We start from the raw sequence: 21940 nt of genomic DNA, 5'->3' as shown, positions 1-21940 counted from the left end.
ACCACCCAGAGTGGCGCCGCCCGCCAAGTCGGACCACCCAGAGTGGCGCCGCCCGCCAAGTCGGACCACCCAGAGTGGCGCCGCCCGCCAAGTCGGACCACCCAGAGTGGCGCCGCCCGCCAAGTCGGACCACCCAGAGTGGCGCCGCCCGCCAAGTCGGACCACCCAGAGTGGCGCCGCCCGCCAAGTCGGACCACCCAGAGTGGCGCCGCCCGCCAAGTCGGACCACCCAGAGTGGCGCCGCCCGCCAAGTCGGACCACCCAGAGTGGCGCCGCCCGCCAAGTCGGACCACCCAGAGTGGCGCCGCCCGCCAAGTCGGACCACCCAGAGTGGCGCCGCCCGCCAAGTCGGACCACCCAGAGTGGCGCCGCCCGCCAAGTCGGACCACCCAGAGTGGCGCCGCCCGCCAAGTCGGACCACCCAGAGTGGCGCCGCCCGCCAAGTCGGACCACCCAGAGTGGCGCCGCCCGCCAAGTCGGACCACCCAGAGTGGCGCCGCCCGCCAAGTCGGACCACCCAGAGTGGCGCCGCCCGCCAAGTCGGACCACCCAGAGTGGCGCCGCCCGCCAAGTCGGACCACCCAGAGTGGCGCCGCCCGCCAAGTCGGACCACCCAGAGTGGCGCCGCCCGCCAAGTCGGACCACCCAGAGTGGCGCCGCCCGCCAAGTCGGACCACCCAGAGTGGCGCCGCCCGCCAAGTCGGACCACCCAGAGTGGCGCCGCCCGCCAAGTCGGACCACCCAGAGTGGCGCCGCCCGCCAAGTCGGACCACCCAGAGTGGCGCCGCCCGCCAAGTCGGACCACCCAGAGTGGCGCCGCCCGCCAAGTCGGACCACCCAGAGTGGCGCCGCCCGCCAAGTCGGACCACCCAGAGTGGCGCCGCCCGCCAAGTCGGACCACCCAGAGTGGCGCCGCCCGCCAAGTCGGACCACCCAGAGTGGCGCCGCCCGCCAAGTCGGACCACCCAGAGTGGCGCCGCCCGCCAAGTCGGACCACCCAGAGTGGCGCCGCCCGCCAAGTCGGACCACCCAGAGTGGCGCCGCCCGCCAAGTCGGACCACCCAGAGTGGCGCCGCCCGCCAAGTCGGACCACCCAGAGTGGCGCCGCCCGCCAAGTCGGACCACCCAGAGTGGCGCCGCCCGCCAAGTCGGACCACCCAGAGTGGCGCCGCCCGCCAAGTCGGACCACCCAGAGTGGCGCCGCCCGCCAAGTCGGACCACCCAGAGTGGCGCCGCCCGCCAAGTCGGACCACCCAGAGTGGCGCCGCCCGCCAAGTCGGACCACCCAGAGTGGCGCCGCCCGCCAAGTCGGACCACCCAGAGTGGCGCCGCCCGCCAAGTCGGACCCAGAGTGACCCGGGCCACCAAATCGGACCCAGAGTGACCCGGGCCACCAAGCCTCAACCCTGAGGGGCTACAACTACCAAACCAGCGCCTGAGGGGCACCCAAGTGTGAAAGTCTTGCAGGGGCAGCCCGGGCACCATTCCAAAGCACTATCTGTAGTTCCTTCAGGAAATACCCATCTAGTTATTATTATTATTCTTATTATTCAGTCCGCACGTAATGCGGCCCGAACCGCTAAACTCACAGACTCCAGTGAGGTGTCATTTCGAAGCCAGCGTTCCTGAGAGGTGTGCCAAGTATTTTTCGTGTCGATCGGATTTGTAGTTTTGGCGCAATTTGCGTTTGAATTAAGTGTCTCAATGCGTTTCAATAGGGAAATTTTCCAATACGTTTATAATGGGCCTGATTTCTGAGGCAATTTCTAAAAATAACTGCCACCTGGCTGATTAGCTCATTGATATGCGCAGTGAGACCCAGTTACTATGCCAACGCCTATAAACTCTACATCAGCCCACCAGGTCACAAGTTTTGTCAGATAATGTCCGCTCTTAAAGTGACAGTAGAGCACAATTCCAAAACACTATCTGTAGTCTTATAATTATTGCCCCGCTCACCAAATCGGACCCAGCCCACCAAATCGGACCAGAGTGCCCCCTCTTGCCAAATCGGACCCAGAGTGCCCCCTCTTGCCAAATCGGACCCAGAGTGCCCCCTCTTGCCAAATCGGACCCAGAGTGCCCCCGCTTGCCAAATCGGACCCAGAGTGCCCCCGCTTGCAAAATCGGACCCAGAGTGCCCCCGCTTGCCAAATCGGACCCAGAGTGGCGCCGCCCGCCAAATCGGACCCAGAGTGGCGCCGCCCGCCAAATCGGACCCAGAGTGGCGCCGCCCGCCAAATCGGACCCAGAGTGGCGCCGCCCGCCAAGTCGGACCCAGAGTGGCGCCGCCCGCCAAGTCGGACCCAGAGTGGCGCCGCCCGCCAAGTCGGACCCAGAGTGGCGCCGCCCGCCAAGTCGGGCCCAGAGTGGCGCCGCCCGCCAAGTCGGGCCCAGAGTGGCGCCGCCCGCCAAGTCGGGCCCAGAGTGGCGCCGCCCGCCAAGTCGGGCCCAGAGTGGCGCCGCCCGCCAAGTCGGGCCCAGAGTGGCGCCGCCCGCCAAGTCGGGCCCAGAGTGGCGCCGCCCGCCAAGTCGGGCCCAGAGTGGCGCCGCCCGCCAAGTCGGGCCCAGAGTGGCGCCGCCCGCCAAGTCGGGCCCAGAGTGGCGCCGCCCGCCAAGTCGGGCCCAGAGTGGCGCCGCCCGCCAAGTCGGGCCCAGAGTGGCGCCGCCCGCCAAGTCGGGCCCAGAGTGGCGCCGCCCGCCAAGTCGGGCCCAGAGTGGCGCCGCCCGCCAAGTCGGGCCCAGAGTGGCGCCGCCCGCCAAGTCGGGCCCAGAGTGGCGCCGCCCGCCAAGTCGGGCCCAGAGTGGCGCCGCCCGCCAAGTCGGACCCAGAGTGGCCTCAACCCTGAGGGGCTACAACTACCAAACCAGCGCCTGAGGGGCACCCAAGTGTGAAAGTCTTGCAGGGGCAGCCCGGGCACCATTCCAAAGCACTATCTGTAGTTCCTTCAGGAAATACCCATCTAGTTGTATTTGTAATCACACTGACAGACTAAGTTACAAATCAGCTGCTAAAAAACCCTTTTAAAACTAGTTAGGGCAGCGTGGTTCATAATTCACTTCATAATTCAAATTGATCAGCATACATATATAATATCAGATATGATTACATCTTTTTTTTAGCATAGACATAACAAACATGCAGTGTAATCACAGTACTATCATTGGATCACAAGCATATATTTAAAGAGAAGTCAGAATTGTCCTGCAATACAAAAATATCTATTGATTCAATGTATATATATTTAGAACCATTGGTAAACCACCATGGTGATTGGAACCACACTGCCCAGAACCCCCCCTCACGCCGCCACCGCCATTTTGTTAGAGAAAAAGAACAATTAGGCTCCATCAAGATGGCCCCTGCACAGTAGCATCTATCGGAATGATGCTACAACGCAGGGGCTGCCGTCAGTGCCATCAAGATGGAGCCTAATTTTTTTTCCTCAACCAAAATAGCAGCGCCTCCGTAGTAGCATGCATGTATCGCGTTCCGATAGATGCTACTGTGCAGGCACCGCTGGCGCCATTTTTTTCTCTCTAGCAAAAAGATGGCGCCCGCGCAGAAGCATCTATCAAATTGCGATGGGTGCTTCCGTGCATGCGTGGCTGCCAGCGCTATTTTGATTGGAAATTTTTTTTTAAACAACAAAGCTAGATTTCTAAATATCATGGAAACAGCCATAGTGTATTATCCACATTATCATGTTACAGTGCCAGCGCCTGCCTGAGGAATGTGATTTATTTTTTTTCTCAAACCATAAGGGTATGTGTCCACGGTCCATAATGACGGCGCTTTGGACAGAGCAGAAAACCCGCTCTACCCAAAGCGCAGCCCCCTTCTGTACGTGCTGAGATTCCGGATGTGCACACATCATTGCACATCCAGAATCTCCGCACCCCATACATAGGGCCCTGTGATTTACCTTGCGGCGACGGAGCGTTGCCGCAAGGTAAACAGACATGCTGCGTTCTAAAAAGACGCGCCGCATGTCCGTAAACGCAGGGCTGCCGGATGCGTGTTCGCACGCATAGTGGAGACGGGATTTCATAAAATCCCCTCCACTATGCTGTAACTACTGGACACTGCAGATTGAACCCCGCGGCTGTACGCAGCGTTCAATCCGCAGCTAATCCGGATGTAATCCGGCACGTGGAAACATGCCCTAATTCTATGCAGTATGTAAAATAGGAGGCAGGTCAGAGAGGGATCAGTGACCTGTCATAAGCCATACAGATGTATATGTAAGCAGAGCACCACATAAAGACCCCCCCAATAGGCCGTACCAAAGCACGAGCATATCATTAACAGAAAACTGAAAATAAAGATTAAACAACCACAAGACGGATTTCATCAACCAAGGTATCATATTAATCAGTATAACGGCACTGACATGAGACTGTCTGTAGGTTACTGAGCACAATCCTGCTGACAGGTTTACTTTAAGAAGCCCTCCTACTCTACACTCATTACCTGTATTAATTACACCTGTTTGAGTGTGTGAACAGGTGTCTTTCATACAAACACACTTCAACCTCTCCACCATGGCCAAGAACAAAGAGCCAAAATTGTAGGCCTGCACAAGACTGGGATGGGCTACAGGACAATAGGCAAGCAGCTTGGTGAGAAGGCAACAACTGTTGACACAATTATTAGAAAATGGAAGAAACACACCATGACTGTCATTCTTCCTTGGTCTGGGGCTCCATGTAAGATCTCGCCACATGGGGTAAGGATGATTGTGAGAAAGGTCAGGAATCCGTCCAGAACTCCACGGGAGGACCTGGTCAATGACCTGAAGAGAGCTGGGACCACTGTCTCAAACATGACCGTTTATAACACACTGAAATGTCATGGATTAAAATCCTTCAGGGCACGCAAGGTCCCCCTGTTCACCTGTCCAGGCCAGATTGAAGTTCGCCAATGACCATATGGATGATCCAGAGAAGGCATGGGAGGTCATGTGGTCATATGAGACCAAAATAGAACTTTCTCCATCGTCTCATTGGGGGACACAGGACTGTGGGTGTATGCTACTGCCGCCATGAGGCTGACACGAAGTAGACATAAAAAAAGTTAGCTCCTCCTCCGTAGTATACACCTTGACACTGGCCCTGACAGCTCCAGTTTATGCTTAGTGTCTGTAGGAGGCACATCTCTGGGTTTCCCCAGATATATATATATATATCTTCTATGAACATGAGACAGGGGCGACGGATCCTTTTGAAGGGGTCCGATCTCCCCAAACCAACAACGGGCGAGCACGTGGAGTGTCGCCTTCACGTACCCTCTCCCGCAACGTGGGACCTCGTTTGCCGGACTAAAACCTGACCACCCTGAGGTATCGGAACCCTAGGTTGTACAGGCATACATATTCTGTCCTTGCAGCCTCCACTTCATCACCAATGCACTGTCTGCTGTGTTTAAAGGAGGCAGACGGTCCCTCTCCTCACCCTTTGAAGCGTGTATAAAGTTAGGGTGCCTGCACCGTCTATTTCATATATGTATATTTTCATATGTGTACATATGTGTGCCTCTCTGACCTTATGCTTTGTCAAGAGGCTGGGGAGGGGGCTCCTGTTTCATCACGCGTTCTGCCGGGCCCGGCACGGTCCTTTGTTTCTGGATTCTCATGCGCTGTTACAGAGTGGGTGGAAGTCCCGCCTCTATCGGCAACTTCCGGTTTCAGTCCCGGTCCGTTGCATCATGGGTCCTGTAGTTCCCAGCGAGGACACGGGCGGAAGTCCCGCCCCCATCGGCCGCGCTTACTTCCGGCCGCGCGCGCGCACCCAGCTTTCCTGGGAGAGTCCAGGGAATGGAAAAAAATCAAGTCCCCTGCTTCGGCCTAGTTGCGGACCGTGCATCGGTAACTCCTCCCCCTTCTTTTCTTCGGGCATATCCGCCCTGTAATCTACATAAGGAGGTTTTTGTGCACAGAAACATGGTTCAGTGTCGGGTCAAGACATACGGGGACACAGGACTGGGGTAAGTGCTACTTCCCTCAGCCTGACAGCGGCATTACTTTGGATCTAGTAGCTCATGAAAGGTATGGATCATAGCAGCAGCAGCAGAGTCATCATGTCCAGAAAGACTAAGACTCATACAGTTCTGTATACCTCATGTAGGTCCTGTCGGTCTGCTTTTCCGCATGAGCAGAGTAACCGTTTCTGTGAGGCTTGTGACTCTGAAAGCGCTCAGGAGCCCCCCCCCCCCCCCCCCCCTGCGACCCTGTCCGGTGCATCTGTACCTGAGACTGCGGTATCGCCCCCTGAGTGGGTCATATCCTTAACGCAATCTATGGCGTCACTAACAAAGGCGGTTGAGTCCCTTCAAGCCCCTGTCGGGGTCAGAGACATTCATCCGCCTGTCTTGGAAAGATCCTCCGGTTCTCGAGATCCTCCGGCCTGCAGGGGCCGCGCTCCCACTAGGCAGATGCAGGGGAAACGAACCCACACAGCGTCTCCCGGTCCGTCAGGTGCATCAGCATCTTTGAATTCCGTCTCTCGTTCTCCCCCACCGGTGGAGATGAGTGAATACGGTTCGGACTATGGCTCAGAAGGGTCTCTTTATTTAGAAGCTCCTGATTATCAGGAATCAGTTGACAGTCTCATTGAGGCCGTTAACCAGACTTTGGGAGTAGAGGACGTAGCCACCTTGCCTTCGGGTCATAAGGTGTCTTTTAAGAAATTCAAGCACCCTCATAAGGTGTTTTCTACTCATCCTGAGTTTGAGGATTTAGTCCAACGCCACATGGAGCGACCGGATAAACGTTTTTTAGGCCAGAAGGCTCTAGGTGCAAGGTATCCTTTCGCACCAGAGCTTCGTAAAAAGTGGGCAGAATCCCCTTCAGTGGATCCCCCCGTGTCCCGGTTGGCCTCTAACACGCTGCTGTCTCTGCCCGATGGGTCTGCTATTAAGGATCCGACTGATCGGCTCATAGAGAGCCTAGCTCGGTCTGTGTTTGAGGCCTCTGGTTCAGTCCTCGCGCCGTCTTTTGCAGCGACATGGGTTGCCAAAGCCATGATAGCTTGGTCAGAGTCCTTAACTAACGCTCTTCAGGATGGGGAGTTACCTATAGAAGTGACAGAGATGTCTAATCAGATATCTTTAGCCGGAAGCTACCTGATTAACGCAGCCCTGGATGGCTGAGAACTTGGCAGGCGGATTCTACCTCAAAGAAGTCCCTTACATCTCTTCCTTATCAGAGTGGCCGGCTATTTGGCGCGAAGTTGGATCAGCTTATATCTGATGCTACAGGAGGAAAGAGCAATTTCCTTCCACAACAAAGGGTTAAACAACCATTTCGTCGCCAATTTCAAGCAAGGTTTAAATCCTTTCGTAACACCCGGTGGACTACTGCGCCAAGCTCAGTCCCTCCAAGTCGGTCTAACCAAGACAGAGAACACCAGGTTTCATATAGGGCCAATCCATTGGCAATAATGCGATCCCAACCGCCAAGATCAAGGGGATCTAGGTATCCTCGGTTTTCGGCCAAATGACTGGAGGCAGCCTCAGGTCGCTTCCAACAGAGTAGGCGGTCGCCTACTTCTGTTCCATCAGTCCTGGCTGTCCGTCGTTCATGACAGATGGGTAAGAGAACCTGGGGGTTTCAGGGTACAAAATAGAGTTTATCACTCTCCCTCCAGGCCGTTTTTTTCCGTCCAGTCTTCCCAGTTCAAAATCCCGCTTACGAGCTTTATTCAAGGCAGTTGAATCTCTTCAGTTCAACGGGGTCATTGTTCCCATTCCAAAGGAAAAAAGGTTTCAAGGGTTCTATTCCAATCTGTTTATAGGTCCCAAGAAGGATGGGGCTGTAAGGCCCATTCTGGACCTAAAGTGTTTTAAACAAGTTTGTCATCATTCGTCACTTCCGAATGGAGTCTCTCCGCTCTGTCATTGCGGCTATGGAAAAGGGAGAATTCTTAGCTTCCATAGACATTCAAGATGCCTATCTGCACGTCCCCATATTTCCTCCACATCAAAGATTTTTACGGTTTTCCATAGGCGAACTACACTTCCAATTCACGACTTTGCCTTTCGGGCTCGCCACAGCTCCCAGGGTGTTCACAAAGGTAATGGCAGCAGTTGTGTCCATCCTGCACTCTCGGGGCATAGTCATCCTGCCATATTTAGACGACCTCTTGGTCAAGGGGTCAACTTTTCGGGCATGCAAAGAGAACGTCAGCATCACTCTGGACACCCTATCCCGCCTAGGGTGGCTGGTCAATTTGAAGAAGTCATCTCTAGTACCTTCTCGAAAAATTTCTTTTTAGGGATGGTTTTCGACACCGCTCGGGGTCTCACGGTCCTTCCCCAGGACAAGGTACTCTGCCTCCGGCAGGAAGTGAAAATTCTTCGGCAGCCGAGTCCCCACACAATCCGGTTTTGCATGAAGGTTTTAGGAAGGATGATGGCTACTATAGAAGCAGTACCATTCGCACAATTCCATCTCCGCCCACTCCAACATGCACTCTTGACAGCCTGGAACAGGAGTCCCTTTTCACTCAATCTCAGGTGTCGTCTATCACCCTGGGTCAGACAATCCCTAACATGGTGGATAAAGAGTTCCTCTCTGCAGCAGGGGAAGGCCTTTCCCCCAGACCATTGGCTGGTAGTCACTACAGACGCCAGTCTTCTCGGTTGGGGAGCAGTGTTTCGCCAACACACAGCACAGGGACGCTGGTCCCCAAGGGAATCATCCTTTCCGATCAATCTGTTGGAAATGAGGGCGATTTGGCTGGCACTGCAGCATTTTCACCACTTTCTGGCTGGTCGCCCCGTCCGGATCCAATCGGACAATGCCACGGCTGTGGCTTACATAAATCATCAGGGGGGCACCCGCAGCAGGTCAGCCATGCACGAGATAAAGCAAGTCCTCCGCTGGGCCGAAGACAACCAGTCGGTGATCTCGGCAGTTCACATCCCAGGCAAGGAGAACTGGGCGGCGGATTTTCTCAGCCGACAGGGTCTTTAGTCCAGGGAGTGGTCTCTTCACCCCGATGTTTTTTGGCAAATATGCCAACGCTGGGGAACCCCGGACGTGGATCTGATGGCATCTGGGTTGAATGCCAAGGTACCCAGGTTCGTCGCACGGTATCGAGATCCAAGAGCAATTGCCGTAGATGCACTAGTCCTATCTTGGAACCAATTTCGTCTTCCATATCTGTTTCCTCCTCTGGCGCTGTTCCCGAAGGTAGTCAGGAAGATCAAGACAGAGGGAGTTCCAGCAATACTAGTCGCTCCAGATTGGCCTCGGCGGTCATGGTACGCAGACCTGGTGCAGCTGCTTGCCGGGGTTCCTTGGCAACTTCCAATGCAGCCAGATCTTCTGTCGCAGGGGCCGATATTCCACTAGAACTTAGAGGCCCTACGTTTGACGGCCTGGCCATTGAATCTTGGATTCTGACCCAGGCCGGTTTTTCTCAAAAGGTAGCTTCCACTATGATTAATGCTCGAAAGACCGTTTCGGCACGCATTTACCATCACACCTGGAAAGTTTTTCTCTTATGGTGCAGGAAGCAGGGTCTTCCTCCTCTACGGTTCTCCATCCCTAATATTTTAGCTTTTCTCCAAGCTGGTCTGGACTCAGGTCTCGCACCAAGTACCCTTAGAAGGCAAAAATCAGCCTTATCGGTTCTTTTCCAGCGCAGGATCGCTATCAATTCGCAAGTGAAGACTTTTTTTTCAGGGAGTCTCTCACATGGTTCTCCCTTACAGAGCTCCACTAGAAGCTTGGGACCTTAACTTGGTCTTGAGTGCTCTACAGGAAGCTCCATTCGAGCCTCTCCAAGACGTCTCTTTAACGTACCTTTCTTGGAAGGTTTTGTTCTTAGTAGCTATAACCTCCATTAGACGAGTGTCGGAATTGGCGGCCTTGTCCTGCCAGTCCCCGTTTTTACAATTTCATCAGGATAAGGTGGTGCTAAGACCAGCACCTTCTTTTTTGCCAAAGGTAGTGTCTTCATTCCACATCAATGAGGACATTGTCTTACCTTCTTTTTGTCCCGTGCCAACGCACCGTGTGGAAAAAGCTCTCCATACCCTGGATCTGGTGAGAGCTCTGAGAAGATACGTTTCTCGGACCGCTTCTTTTCGACAGACGGATGTACTGTTCATTCTTCCTGTGGGTCATAGGAAGGGACTCGCAGCCTCTAAATCGACCTTAGCCAGATGGATACGAGCCACCATTCAGGAAGCCTACCGCATCAAGGGCGTAGCTATCCCAGCTGGGATCAGGGCACATTCCACTCGAGCGGTAGGGGCTTCCTGGGCACTTCGGCACCAAGCATCAGCAGAACAGGTTTGCAAAGGGGCAACTTGGTCCAGTCTGCACACCTTTTCCAAACATTACAATATTCACGCTCAGGCCTCTGCTGATGCAAGTTTGGGAAGGAGGATTCTTCAGGCTGCGGTATCACACACCTATAGGCGGTAAGTGCCTAGGGGTTTATTCCAGTAAGTCTTCTTCCCACCCTGGGACTGCTTTGGGACATCCCACAGTCCTGTGTCCCCCAATGAGACGATGGAGAAACAGGGATTTTTGTGTTACTCACCGTAAAATCCTTTTCTCCAAGTCATTCATTGGGGGACACAGCTCCCGCCCTGTTCATTTTTTGGTTATCAATGGGGTTGTTCTGTCAGTAGAGTTATTCTAGACATGTTGACATTGCACTAATGCTGTTGTTTTCTCTATCTCCTACTGCTTGTGCACCAAACTGGAGCTGTCAGGGCCAGTGTCAAGGTGTATACTACGGAGGAGGAGCTAACTTTTTTTGAGTCTACTTAGTGTCAGCCTCCTGGTGGCAGTAGCATACACCCACAGTCCTGTGTCCCCCAATGAATGACTCGGAGAAAAGGATTTTACGGTGAGTAACACAAAAATCCCTGTTTTTGGTATCAACTCCACTTACCGTGTTTGGAGGAAGAAGGATGAGTACAACCCCAAGAACACCGTCCCAACTTGTGTAGCATGGTGGGGGGAAACATCATACTTCAGGGGTGCTTTTCTGAAAAGGGGACAAGGACGACTGCAGAGCATTGAAGGGAGAATGGATGGGGTCATGTATCGTGAGATTTTGGCCGACAACCTCCTTCTCTAAGTAAGAGCATTGAAGAAGGGTCGTGGCTCTGTCTTCCAGCATGACAATGTCCCGAAACACACAGCCAAGGCAACTTAGGAGTGGCTCCGTAAGAAGCATTTCAAGGTCCTAGAGTGGCCTAGCAAGTCTCCAGACCTGAACCCAATAGAAAATCTTTGGAGGAGCTGAAACTTAATGTTTCCCAGCGACAGCCCCGAAACCTGAAAGATCTGTAGAATAACTGTATGGAGGGGTGGGCCAAAATCCCTTCTGCAGTGTGTGCAAACTTGGTTAAGAACTACAGGAAACGTCTGACATCTGTAGTAGCAAAGGTTTCTGTACCAAATATTAAGTTCTGTTTTTCTATTGAACTAAATACTTATTTCATGCAATAAAATGCAAATTAATTATGTAAAAATCATACAATGTGATTTTCTGGATTTTTTTTTTTTAGTTCCGGTCTCTCACAGTTGGTGTACCTGCAATAAAAATTACAGACCTCTCCATTCTTTGTAGGTCGGAAAACTGGTAAAGTCAACAGTGTATCAGATACTTATTTTCCCCACCATATAATCCTAGAGCCTTAAAGGTGTTTTACAGAATCAGATTTTTGGACCGCAATGTCATCCCCATTAAAAATGCAACAAAATTTAAGACCTCTCCTTATCCACAGGTCCAACAATGCTTTCCCAGGGCAGCAGCTGTAGTGGTTACATCTCAACTACAGCACATGTGACCACTGCAGTCAATCACTAGATATATCCGCCTTGTGCAGTCTACACTGATTTGCTGCAGTGGTTATGTACTGTACAATTCTATTTAGATGTACAGGGCAGATGTTTACATTCTAAAATGTTATGCTACAAATCTTCCACTTTTAGTAACCTTTTAGGGCTCCTTAACACAGACATTGTATAGAGCCTTACGCACCTGGCTCCGTGTGTATAGCGATATTGTTATTCTAGAAGCATTGCTTATACATACAGTGATGAAGGATGATGCTACATTTTTTCGTAAATGAAAAAAATAAAGGAACAACTGTGCATGCAATTCTAGGCATGCAGAGGTACAAGGGCAGGACTCTTGGGCATCTACAGAAGCTTTATTACTGATCTATATTGAAAAAAGGTGTGACCTAAGACTAATCAGACTATTTAGAAGATATATGGAGATCACATGAAATGTATGCTTAACAACCTTTTTATTAAGCACTTTTCCTTTATTTCAATTATCAGAAGGAATTCATTCAATTCTGCAAGACCTTGTACAGCTTATTTCACGAAGACCCAGAGGAAAACGATCTGTATCAAGCAATTGCCACAGTGACGACCCTTCTACTTCAGATTGGAGAGGTTGGACAGCGCAGCAGTAGCATAAGCTCAGGTAGTGCTTCAGATGAATTCGTAGATTCCGAAAATGGGGCCTGCTCATCAGACCATGATTGTGTTTTCTCTGAGACCACTAGTTCCCCAACCCACACACTCCCTGAAACTGACTGGGTTGTTTCTCTGGAACACATCTTGGCATCTCTCTTGACAGAACAGTCATTGGTGAATTTCTTTGAGAAACCTTGGGATCTGAAGCCAAAGTTAGAAAGTGCTAAAATAAATCCATACAGCCTCAAGACTAATGGAATTAGCCAGCAATCCCCCATGCTGTCCTGAATAAGTTCAAATCTTGCGGCCTCCAAGATTTTAATATCTGCCTGCTAAAGGACCGCTGAAAGTGTTAACACCAGTAATAATCAATATGGCTGAGCAACTTGGACTTTCTTACTCCTAAATAGGAAGCTAAATAGGTCAATTTAAAATAGGAAGGAAACAATAACTTTAAACAGGATTATCTTCCATTTAATCCAGAATTACATGTGGTTGAGACTTGCTAAGACGGAGAGATGCCTCAGAGTGGCTACCACTGACATTCTTGAATTACCAAAGCACACTGGATGACGTCTCGTTCTTAAGATGCATCACTTTGGTGAAACCATCCTGAGGAGATGAGATGCCTTCACAACTTCCAAAACTCATTTGTATCCAGTATTGGCATGCCAAACATTTCTTATTGTTGACTTTTGTTCAGGGTTTCTGTCATTTGTCCCATGTTTTGTATATGTGAGTTCAAGTCTTGTGTTTGCACTAATAGTAATGTTTCAATGCTGGAAATTGAAACTTTTTATTCTGTTCGATTTGCATTTGAATTTTTATGTCGTTAAGATGTCAACTTTTGTGCTTTTTGTCTTGGTTTGTGAAGAGCTGCACTTTTCAATAAATTTTTTTTTTACATTAACTTCCTCTCAATGTGACATTTCAGCTTTTGATCTACTGGTATCCTGTGGTACGCCAAATGTGGATAAGTTCACTACGCAACAATTCCAGAAGCTGAGCAAAACTACCTTTTGTTTCCTACAAGTATACCTAAGGGATGTTTACAATGATGTGCAATTCACGATTCTGTATTTTGTCTGTGCTCAGACTGCAGCGTCCAGCCCGACTACAGATTTCCTAACAGCCTCTTAGTTTCATCGATAATGCTGCAGAATTTACAAATAAAGCCCAAAAGCTTAATTCACATATGGGGCGATTCATTAAGATGTTTATGCTAGAATTTAAATGTTCCAGACTTCTCCCATACGTACTGACAGCTGCAAGATGTGTGATAGCCTCTCAATGGAAACAACCCCCTGTCTATATATGACTTATAAATTTTGAGTATCACACTGCTAGAATGATGAAACGGTCGAGAGATTAAACCTCATTTGGTCTCCCTGGGACACTTTTTGGGAACTTTTGAGTAATTAGGAACCTTCTCCTTTTGGACATATATATCCGCCTACCCTTTAACGCTTAACACCCTTGCTCATCCCCTTGTATGTACCATATGTATTCCCTTTATTTTTTAGTTCGTTCTACAGTTGTGGCCAAAAGTATTGACACCCCTGCAATTCTGTCAGATAATACTCCGTTTCTTCCTGAAAATGATTGCAAACACAAATTCTTTGGTATTATCTTCATTTAATTTGTCTTAAATGAAAAAACACAAAAAGAATTGTCCTAAAGCCAAATTGGATATAATTCCACACCAAACATAAAAAAGGGAGTGGACAAAAGTATTGGCACTGTTCGAAAAATCATGTGATGCTTCTCTAATTTGTGTAATTGACAGCACCTGTAACTTACCTGTGGCACCTAACATGTGTTGGCAATAACTAAATCACACTTGCAGCCAGTTGACATGGATTAAAGTTGACTCAACCTCTGTCCTGTGTCCTTGTGTGTACTACATTGAACATGGATAAAAGAAAGAAGACCAAAGAACTGTCTGAGGACTTGAGAAACCAAATTGTGAGGAAGCATGAGCAATCTCAAGGCTACAAGTCCATCTCCAAAGACCTGAATGTTCCTGTGTCTACCGTGCGCAGTGTCATCAAGAAGTTTAAAGCCCATGGCACTGTGGCTAACCTCCCTACATGTGGACGGAAAAGAAAAATTGACAAGAGATTTCAACGCAAGATTGTGCGGATGTTGGATAAAGAACCTCGACTAACATCCAAACAAGTTCAAGCTGCCCTGCAGTCCGAGGGTACAACAGTGTCAACCCGTACTATCCATCGGCATCTGAATGAAAAGGGACTGTATGGTAGGAGACCCAGGAAGACCCCACTTCTTACCCCGAGACATAAAAAAGCCAGGCTGGAGTTTGCCAAAACGTACCTGAAAAAGCCTAAAATGTTTTGGAAGAATGTTCTCTGGTCAGATGAGACAAAAGTAGAGCTTTTTGGGCAAAGGCATCAACATAGAGTTTACAGGAGAAAAAAGAGGCATTCAAAGAAAAGAACACGGTCCCTACAGTCAAACATGGCGGAGGTTCCCTGATGTTTTGGGGTTGCTTTGCTGCCTCTGGCACTGGACTGCTTGACCGTGTGCATGGCATTATGAAGTCTGAAGACTACCAACAAATTTTGCAGCATAATGTAGGGCCCAGTGTGAGAATGCTGGGTCTCCCTCAGAGGTCATGGGTCTTCCAGCAGGACAATGACCCAAAACACACTTCAAAAAGCACTAGAAAATGGTTTGAGAGAAAGCACTGGAGACTTCTAAGGTGGCCAGCAATGAGTCCAGACCTGAATCCCATAGAACACCTGTGGAGAGATCTAAAAATGGCAGATTGGAGAATGCACCCTTCAAATATCAGGGACCTGGAGCAGTTTGCCAAAGAAGAATGGTCTAAAATTCCAGCAGAGCATTGTAAGAAACTCATTGATGGTTACCGGAAGCGGTTGGTCGCAGTTATTTTGGCTAAAGGTTGTGCAACCAAGTATTAGGCTGAGGGTGCCAATACTTTTGTCTGGCCCATTGTCTGGAGTTTTGTGTGAAATGATCAATGTTTTACTTCATTCTCTTTTGTGTTTTTTCATTTAAGACAAATTAAATGAAGATAATACCAAATAATTTGTGTTTGCAATCATTTTCAGGAAGAAACTGAGTATTATCTGACAGAATTGCAGGGGTGTCAATACTTTTGGCCACAACTGTATATATAAGAAATTTAAATATAGCTATAATATGTTACATATATACCACAAGGCTGATTTAGTCTGTTTTCATTGTAATCTGTTAATCCCTATTCCTTTTCTCAGACCTGTTTGTTGTTGCTGTGTACTGTGTAATGGCTGTGTCTGACAGGAACATTGTCTGATCATACCACAGCTCCTGACAAGAAGAGGACGCAAAAGATTATACATACAGGACAGCATGGGATCACAGCCGCTGGTTTCTGTAAGGAAAAACACTTCCGTGCCTGTTTAAAAACTTGTTTTACCTCACAGAATCAGCTGTGATCCCATGCTGTGATTTCCTCCAGTGGCTATGAGCTGTGGTATATCAGACCATGTTCCTGCATGGTCAGACGCACAGACACAGCCATTACACAGTACATAGCAAGGGCACTTTAAAAAATAAAAAAAAATTTAACTAACTTTTGGTGAGATTTTTGAAAAAATAAAAAAATACATGTTCATAGAAACAACATTCACATGAAGTTTATATGGCAGAGTAAAACACAATGAAACTTTTATCCATGGAGTGGATAAGCAGCCAAGATCCAGCAGATAACTACCGTGAAAAATCTCAGCAAACCCATAACATAAGCAATCAACTTAATACTAGTTTATATTACCTAGCCATGTTCAATTTATAACATAACCAAGGACTGACAATAGACAACACAAACACACAGGCAGAATGAGGAAATAGGGAGAGGTGTAAAATTGTGTTTAGCACAAAAAGAGCCTTTGTCTTACTATTATCCACATCAATGAAATCCACCACCCTCCTAGTGTTATCCCCGCCCTGACGGAAAGGGACAAATCCCACCTGGTCTTTGTAAATCAATTGTGGTAGCCAAATATTGAGTCTATTGACTAGAAGGCTAGTAAATACAGGTGCTTCTTACAAAATTAGAATATCATCAAAAAGTTCATTTATTTCAGTTCTTCAATACAAAAAGTGAATCTCATATATGGAGTCATTACAAACAGAGTGATCTATTTCAAGTGTTTATTTCTGTTAATGTTGATGATTATGGCTTACAGCCAATGAAAATCCAAAAGTCTCAGTAAGTTAGAATACTTTATAACGGGGCGTGGCCTGAGCTCTGGTGATGTAGGAGGTAAGAGCTCTGAGCTCCCACTAAAGAACCCAAAAAGCGACGAAAAAAATCCACAAGAGGCATTTATTTATAACTTTTATTGAGTTATTATCCCTCTACAACAGAATTGGAACATTTTACTGTCAAAAAACGCTTTCAATCAAGAATTTTTACTTCATAGAATGTAGGAGATAAAACCGGAGACGACATTGTGAAAAGCGGAGGGATTCCTTTACCTATTTTTTTTTTTTTCTTTTCACACCAGGATTCAACTTTAAGGTCAGTGCTTGCATTTTCCACCTAAGAGCCAATTGGACAGCTATCCCTGGTCATTTGGGTGCCCATATTGCTGAGATTTCTTTTTATTTGGGTCTCTTGTGCACTGAAACTGCATTCTTCCCTGCGGTGTAAAGGCAGAGGGATACCCACTTCATATATTTTTGACTGCAGGATATAATTAAATTGATGACCAGTGCACCTAGTTTTCACTCAGTGGACAACTTAGATTTATCATCCTGTCATTTTGACACATATATCTGAAAGATTAGAGGTGGCACAACCGAGATTTACCAGTAAAACCTGGCTGGAATACCGCACAGCTTAACAGCACTTTTACCTGAGGTAGAAAGTAGTTCCGGCTGCTCTATTTGACTTACTGTGGCAAGCTCCTGCTTCAGCAAGATTATAGATCCAGGAGCACTTCAGGCACTTGCTTCCACGCCAACCATCAATACAGATACATCGCTCATCTAAGATCAAAGGGGCTGAATTGTCTGAAGACAGAACACTGAAGGAGACTGCAATTTTGGAACACCAGAGAGGAGGAGGATATTTTTTTTTTTTAAAGCACCCATCATTGTAGGATGCTGTTTCCCTATCAACCAGATAAGAATCTCAAGGCGAAGACATTTTGAAACAATAAAGGCGACTCTGGTTGCCTGGGTGGTGTCGTGGGATTCAGTCCCATAAGGAATTGACGGCTTTCAGAGAACTTTAAAGGTTGCTTGTACCTAGAATGCAAATGGAGAGGGTTTAGGGGTTGTATATAGACCATCTCATAAGTAGTGCCTTATAAGTTTATACCTTATAGTTCCTATTTCATTTTGGTTAGTGGTATCCAAGCTCCATATATATTTAATTAGGGGACTTATAAGTGTCCTATGATACATAATATTAATCAACTGCAGCTCAGAGCCTGGTTCTTTTAATATATAACAATCTGGTCAGAGACTTTACTCCCCTTACCTTCTAATCCTACTGTCATCCATAGGCTCAGCTCTGTTACTCACAGTTTGTTTGGGCAAATTTGAGGAATAGGAATCATTGTATTATTTTCTTCATCCTGATCAAGGAATCAAGAAACTTCCCATACTCCCATTGTACGTTACACAGGCTGTTTATTTAATCTTTAACCTCTTCCTTGGCTGGATATAAATCTCATACGCTGCCACATCAAAGAATCTAGATTTAAAAGGTACATTACCCTATTTACTCTTTACAAAACGAGAGAGGCCTATGAGGTAATTATCTGCCTACTTTAACTTGTAAGCTTCGCATGCTGATCCTTTGTGTGTAGTATCTTGTGTTTCAGGTTACCAACTTTATTTGTTTGACTGACAGCTATTCTTTTATCAATATATTGTATCATATAGCAATATTCACATGCAATTACCTGTATATTGAGTTCCAAGGGCTATATACTATAATTAATTGTATCATACTATTATATCTATCCAAGTGTCAATAAATGAGACCGACCAAAATGGAGACAGGAACAGGGAAAACAAAAAATAAATCCCAAACAAGTAGACAATCTCCACAAAGGGCTCACTCTAAAGGTACCTTCACACGAAACGACTTTGTAACGATATCGCTAGCGATCCGTGACGTTGCAGCGTCCTCGCTAGCGATATCGTTTAGTTTGACACGCAGCAGCGATCAGGATCCTGCTGTGATGTCGCTGGTCTCTGAATAAAGTCCAGAACTTTATTTGGTCGTCCGATCGCCGTGTATCGTTGTGTTTGAAAGCAAAAGCAACGATACCAGCGATGTTTTACACTGGTAACCAGGGTAAACATCGGGTTACCAAGCGCAGGGCCGCGCTTAGTAACCCGATGTTTACCCTGGTTACCAGCATAAAAGTAAAAAAAAAAAACAGTACATACTCACCTGCGCGTCCCCCAGCGTCTGCTTCCTGACACTTACTGAGCGCCGGCCCTAAAGTGAAAGTGAAAGCACAGCGGTGACGTCACCGCTGTGCTGTTAGGGCCGGAGCTCAGTCAGTGTCAGGAAGCAGACGCTGGGGGACGCGCAGGTGAGTATGTACTGTTTGTTTTTTTTACTTTTACGCTGGTAACCAGGGTAAACATCGGGTTACTAAGCGCGGCCCTGCGCTTAGCAACCCGATGTTTACCCTGGTTACCCAGGGACCTCGGCATCGTTGGTCGCTGGAGAGCGGTCTGTGTGACAGCTCCCCAGCGATCAAACAGCGACGCTGCAGCGATCGGCATCGTTGTCGCTATCGCTGCAGCGTCGCTTCGTGTGAAGGTACCTTAAATCGTATGAAGATTTCCCCAACTCACTTAGTCCTACTAGATCAAGGTCCCCTGTTAAGTCAGGGGAACCAAGTTCTACATTTATAAAACAATCCTCATTCCTAACATACAGTAAAGCTACAAAGGAAGGGACTATACGGGAAAAATTCAACATCCAAATTGCCGATAAGCATGTCATCCCGTAAAGGAGACCCCAATGGAGTGTCCAAACTTCCAATTCTAAATACCATCTCACCTAATGAAATGGATACTTCCAGATCTTTTAAAAGAAAAGGTCCCAGTGACCATGGGAGTAAAAATGACCCTTCCACTGAAGATTCGGACAATCAGTCTGATGACTATTCACCGAACAATAGCCCAGACAGACAAAGAGTTAAAAGAGACACATAGAGGTGCCACCAATAGCAGAGATCCCACCACCTTTAATTAACCTGGATGAATTTCTCAGTTCTAACAAGCCTGCCACTGAAGGTTTCTTGGCTAGCCTTTTTAGGTCATTTAATGAATCTATGAGGATAGGATTTGAATTACAGAGCAAAACCCTGCAGGAAACTTGCAACAATTTCATTCAAAGATTCGAGAAGAATGAAAAAAGATTAACTCTTGTTGAAAAAGACACCATTTACCTATCCAAACAGAATTCTAATCTTCAAGCTGAGATCCTTACCCTCAAAAATAAGTTAACAGACCTCGAAGATCGCAATCGAAGAAATAACTTAAAGATAAGAGGCATTCCTGAATCCGTCCCGCAAGGTGACCTCTCAAACTACACTAAAAATCTATTCAAAAAACTGGTCCCCAATCTCTGACTTACAACTGAACATTGACCGTATCCATCGCCTACCACGTCCTAGGGGAATATCCCAAGACAAGCCCAGGGATACTATCCTTAGAGTACATTTCTTCGATACAAAAGAAAAGATTTTGAAGGGCATCAGGGAAAAAGGTTCCTTCCCTGACCTGTATAGGAACATAAAATTGTTCTCAGACTTCTCCAAAGCGACGATGGATGCGCGTAGATCCTTTAAAGACATAACAGCTAAACTTGGAGACCTCAAAGTGCCCTATAGATGGGGCTTCCCAACAAAACTCTTAGTGTGGTACAACAGCAAAAATTATCCAATCGATACCCCTCAAGAAGGCTTGAGATTTATTAAAGAACCTGCCTTTAAAGATAAACATTAGAAAATATGCTTACCATTATATTCATAATTTCATTCTTTCAATAGACCTCTAACTCTGAGGTGTCTTTGTGGGCCTCAGCCACAAGTCTTGTATACCCCACACTTAGGTGAGACTCAATAAATTTGGAGTCCTCCAGGAGAACCCCTAAGTTAGTTCTTGTGTATTTTGGCTAGTTTTAGATAGGCCAACTACCAGTTTTGTTGTATTTATTTTTATCGCTCAGTTTTGTTTAATTCATAATTAATAATGAAAATCCTTTCTTATAATGTTAGAGGCATCAACAGCCCTAATAAAAGATTTACCATTTGGAAAGAGATTATTCGTTCTCGTGCCAATATTGTATGTCTACAGGAGGTGAAATTAGCGAAAGACAATCATCCAACTTTTCAGCACAAAAAATTTCCGCATATCTTTAAATCTCTACATTCGTCTAAAAAAGGGGGTGTCGTCACTTTAATAAGTAGCGATGTTCCATTCCAACTTGTTGATGAAGTAACAGACCATTTGGGCAGGTTCCATATGCTTACTTGTTATTTAAACAACAAACCTTGTACAGTGGTGAATGTATATGCTCCAAACACAAATCACGTTTCCTTTTTAAATAATCTACATAAAAAAGTGAATAAAATTAAATTAGGAGATATCATATGGATAGGAGACTTGAACATTGTGCCTGATAGCATTATGGATTCCTCCTCTCTAGTCCGTTACAAGGCGCCAGTTTTAAAAAAGTGGTTGATCCAAAATGAACTCTACGACATATTCAGATGTCTTAATTCTTCTTCCCGTGAGTATTCTCACTATTCTGACGTGCATAAAACATCTTCCCGTATAGATTTAATTTTGACAAATGTTTTTACCCTCTCTAAATTTAAGAGTATTCAAATTTTTAAAAAAACTATTTCAGATCATGCCCCAGTGTTAGCAGATTTTCTTCTAGGTCCCCCACTCGGAAATAACTACCTATGGAAATGTAATCCTACACTGTTTAAAATTCCAGATTATAAGCAGGAAATAGAGACAATACTAAATAATTACTTCAAAGAGAATGTGTCTGAAGATATAAATGCATTTACACTGTGGAACGCCCACAAGGCAGTCCTCAGGGGAAGTCTCATACAATTGGCTGCAAGATATAAAAAGAAAAACAGGGAAAAGATTGCTAACCTACAGATCCAAATCAATACAAAAGAATTACAGCAAAACAATCTGCAAATACCATCTTCAAATATACAGGCGGAAATCTTGGAGTTGAGTCGAAAATTGAAATCCGAGATTTTCCAAGAATATGACTGTTATAAAGGCCTCAAAATTCAAAGGGTATACATCATTAAACAAGCCTACCAAATATATGATGGCAAAGATTAAAAAAGAACGTATCAACAGAAGAATTAACAAAATTATGCATTCCTATCTAGTATTAACCTCCCCAAAATAACTCCATCGGACTTAATATCTATTAATAGTCCCTTTAC

The 21940-nt window shown here is 47.1% G+C and overlaps 2 protein-coding genes across 4 annotated transcripts in view; one reads left to right on the top strand and one right to left on the bottom strand.

Moving 5' to 3' along the window:
- Nucleotides 1-13365, top strand: part of TBC1D8 (TBC1 domain family member 8) — a 153555-nt gene extending 140190 nt beyond the window's left edge. For all 3 annotated transcript variants that reach the window (XM_077296631.1, XM_077296630.1, XM_077296632.1), the window contains one exon: nucleotides 12315-13365. In XM_077296631.1, the coding sequence (XP_077152746.1) occupies nucleotides 12315-12743 (429 nt within the window). In that variant the 3' untranslated portion in view covers nucleotides 12744-13365. The remainder of the gene's footprint in view (nucleotides 1-12314) is intronic.
- RPL31 (ribosomal protein L31) overlaps nucleotides 1-21940 on the bottom strand; it is a 125275-nt gene that overhangs the window by 58920 nt on the left and 44415 nt on the right. The window lies entirely within an intron of this gene.

This window comes from Ranitomeya variabilis, chromosome 3, assembly GCF_051348905.1.
Source record: "Ranitomeya variabilis isolate aRanVar5 chromosome 3, aRanVar5.hap1, whole genome shotgun sequence".
Classification (NCBI taxonomy): domain Eukaryota; kingdom Metazoa; phylum Chordata; class Amphibia; order Anura; family Dendrobatidae; genus Ranitomeya; species Ranitomeya variabilis.
This window is presented reverse-complemented; position numbering and strand designations above follow the sequence as displayed.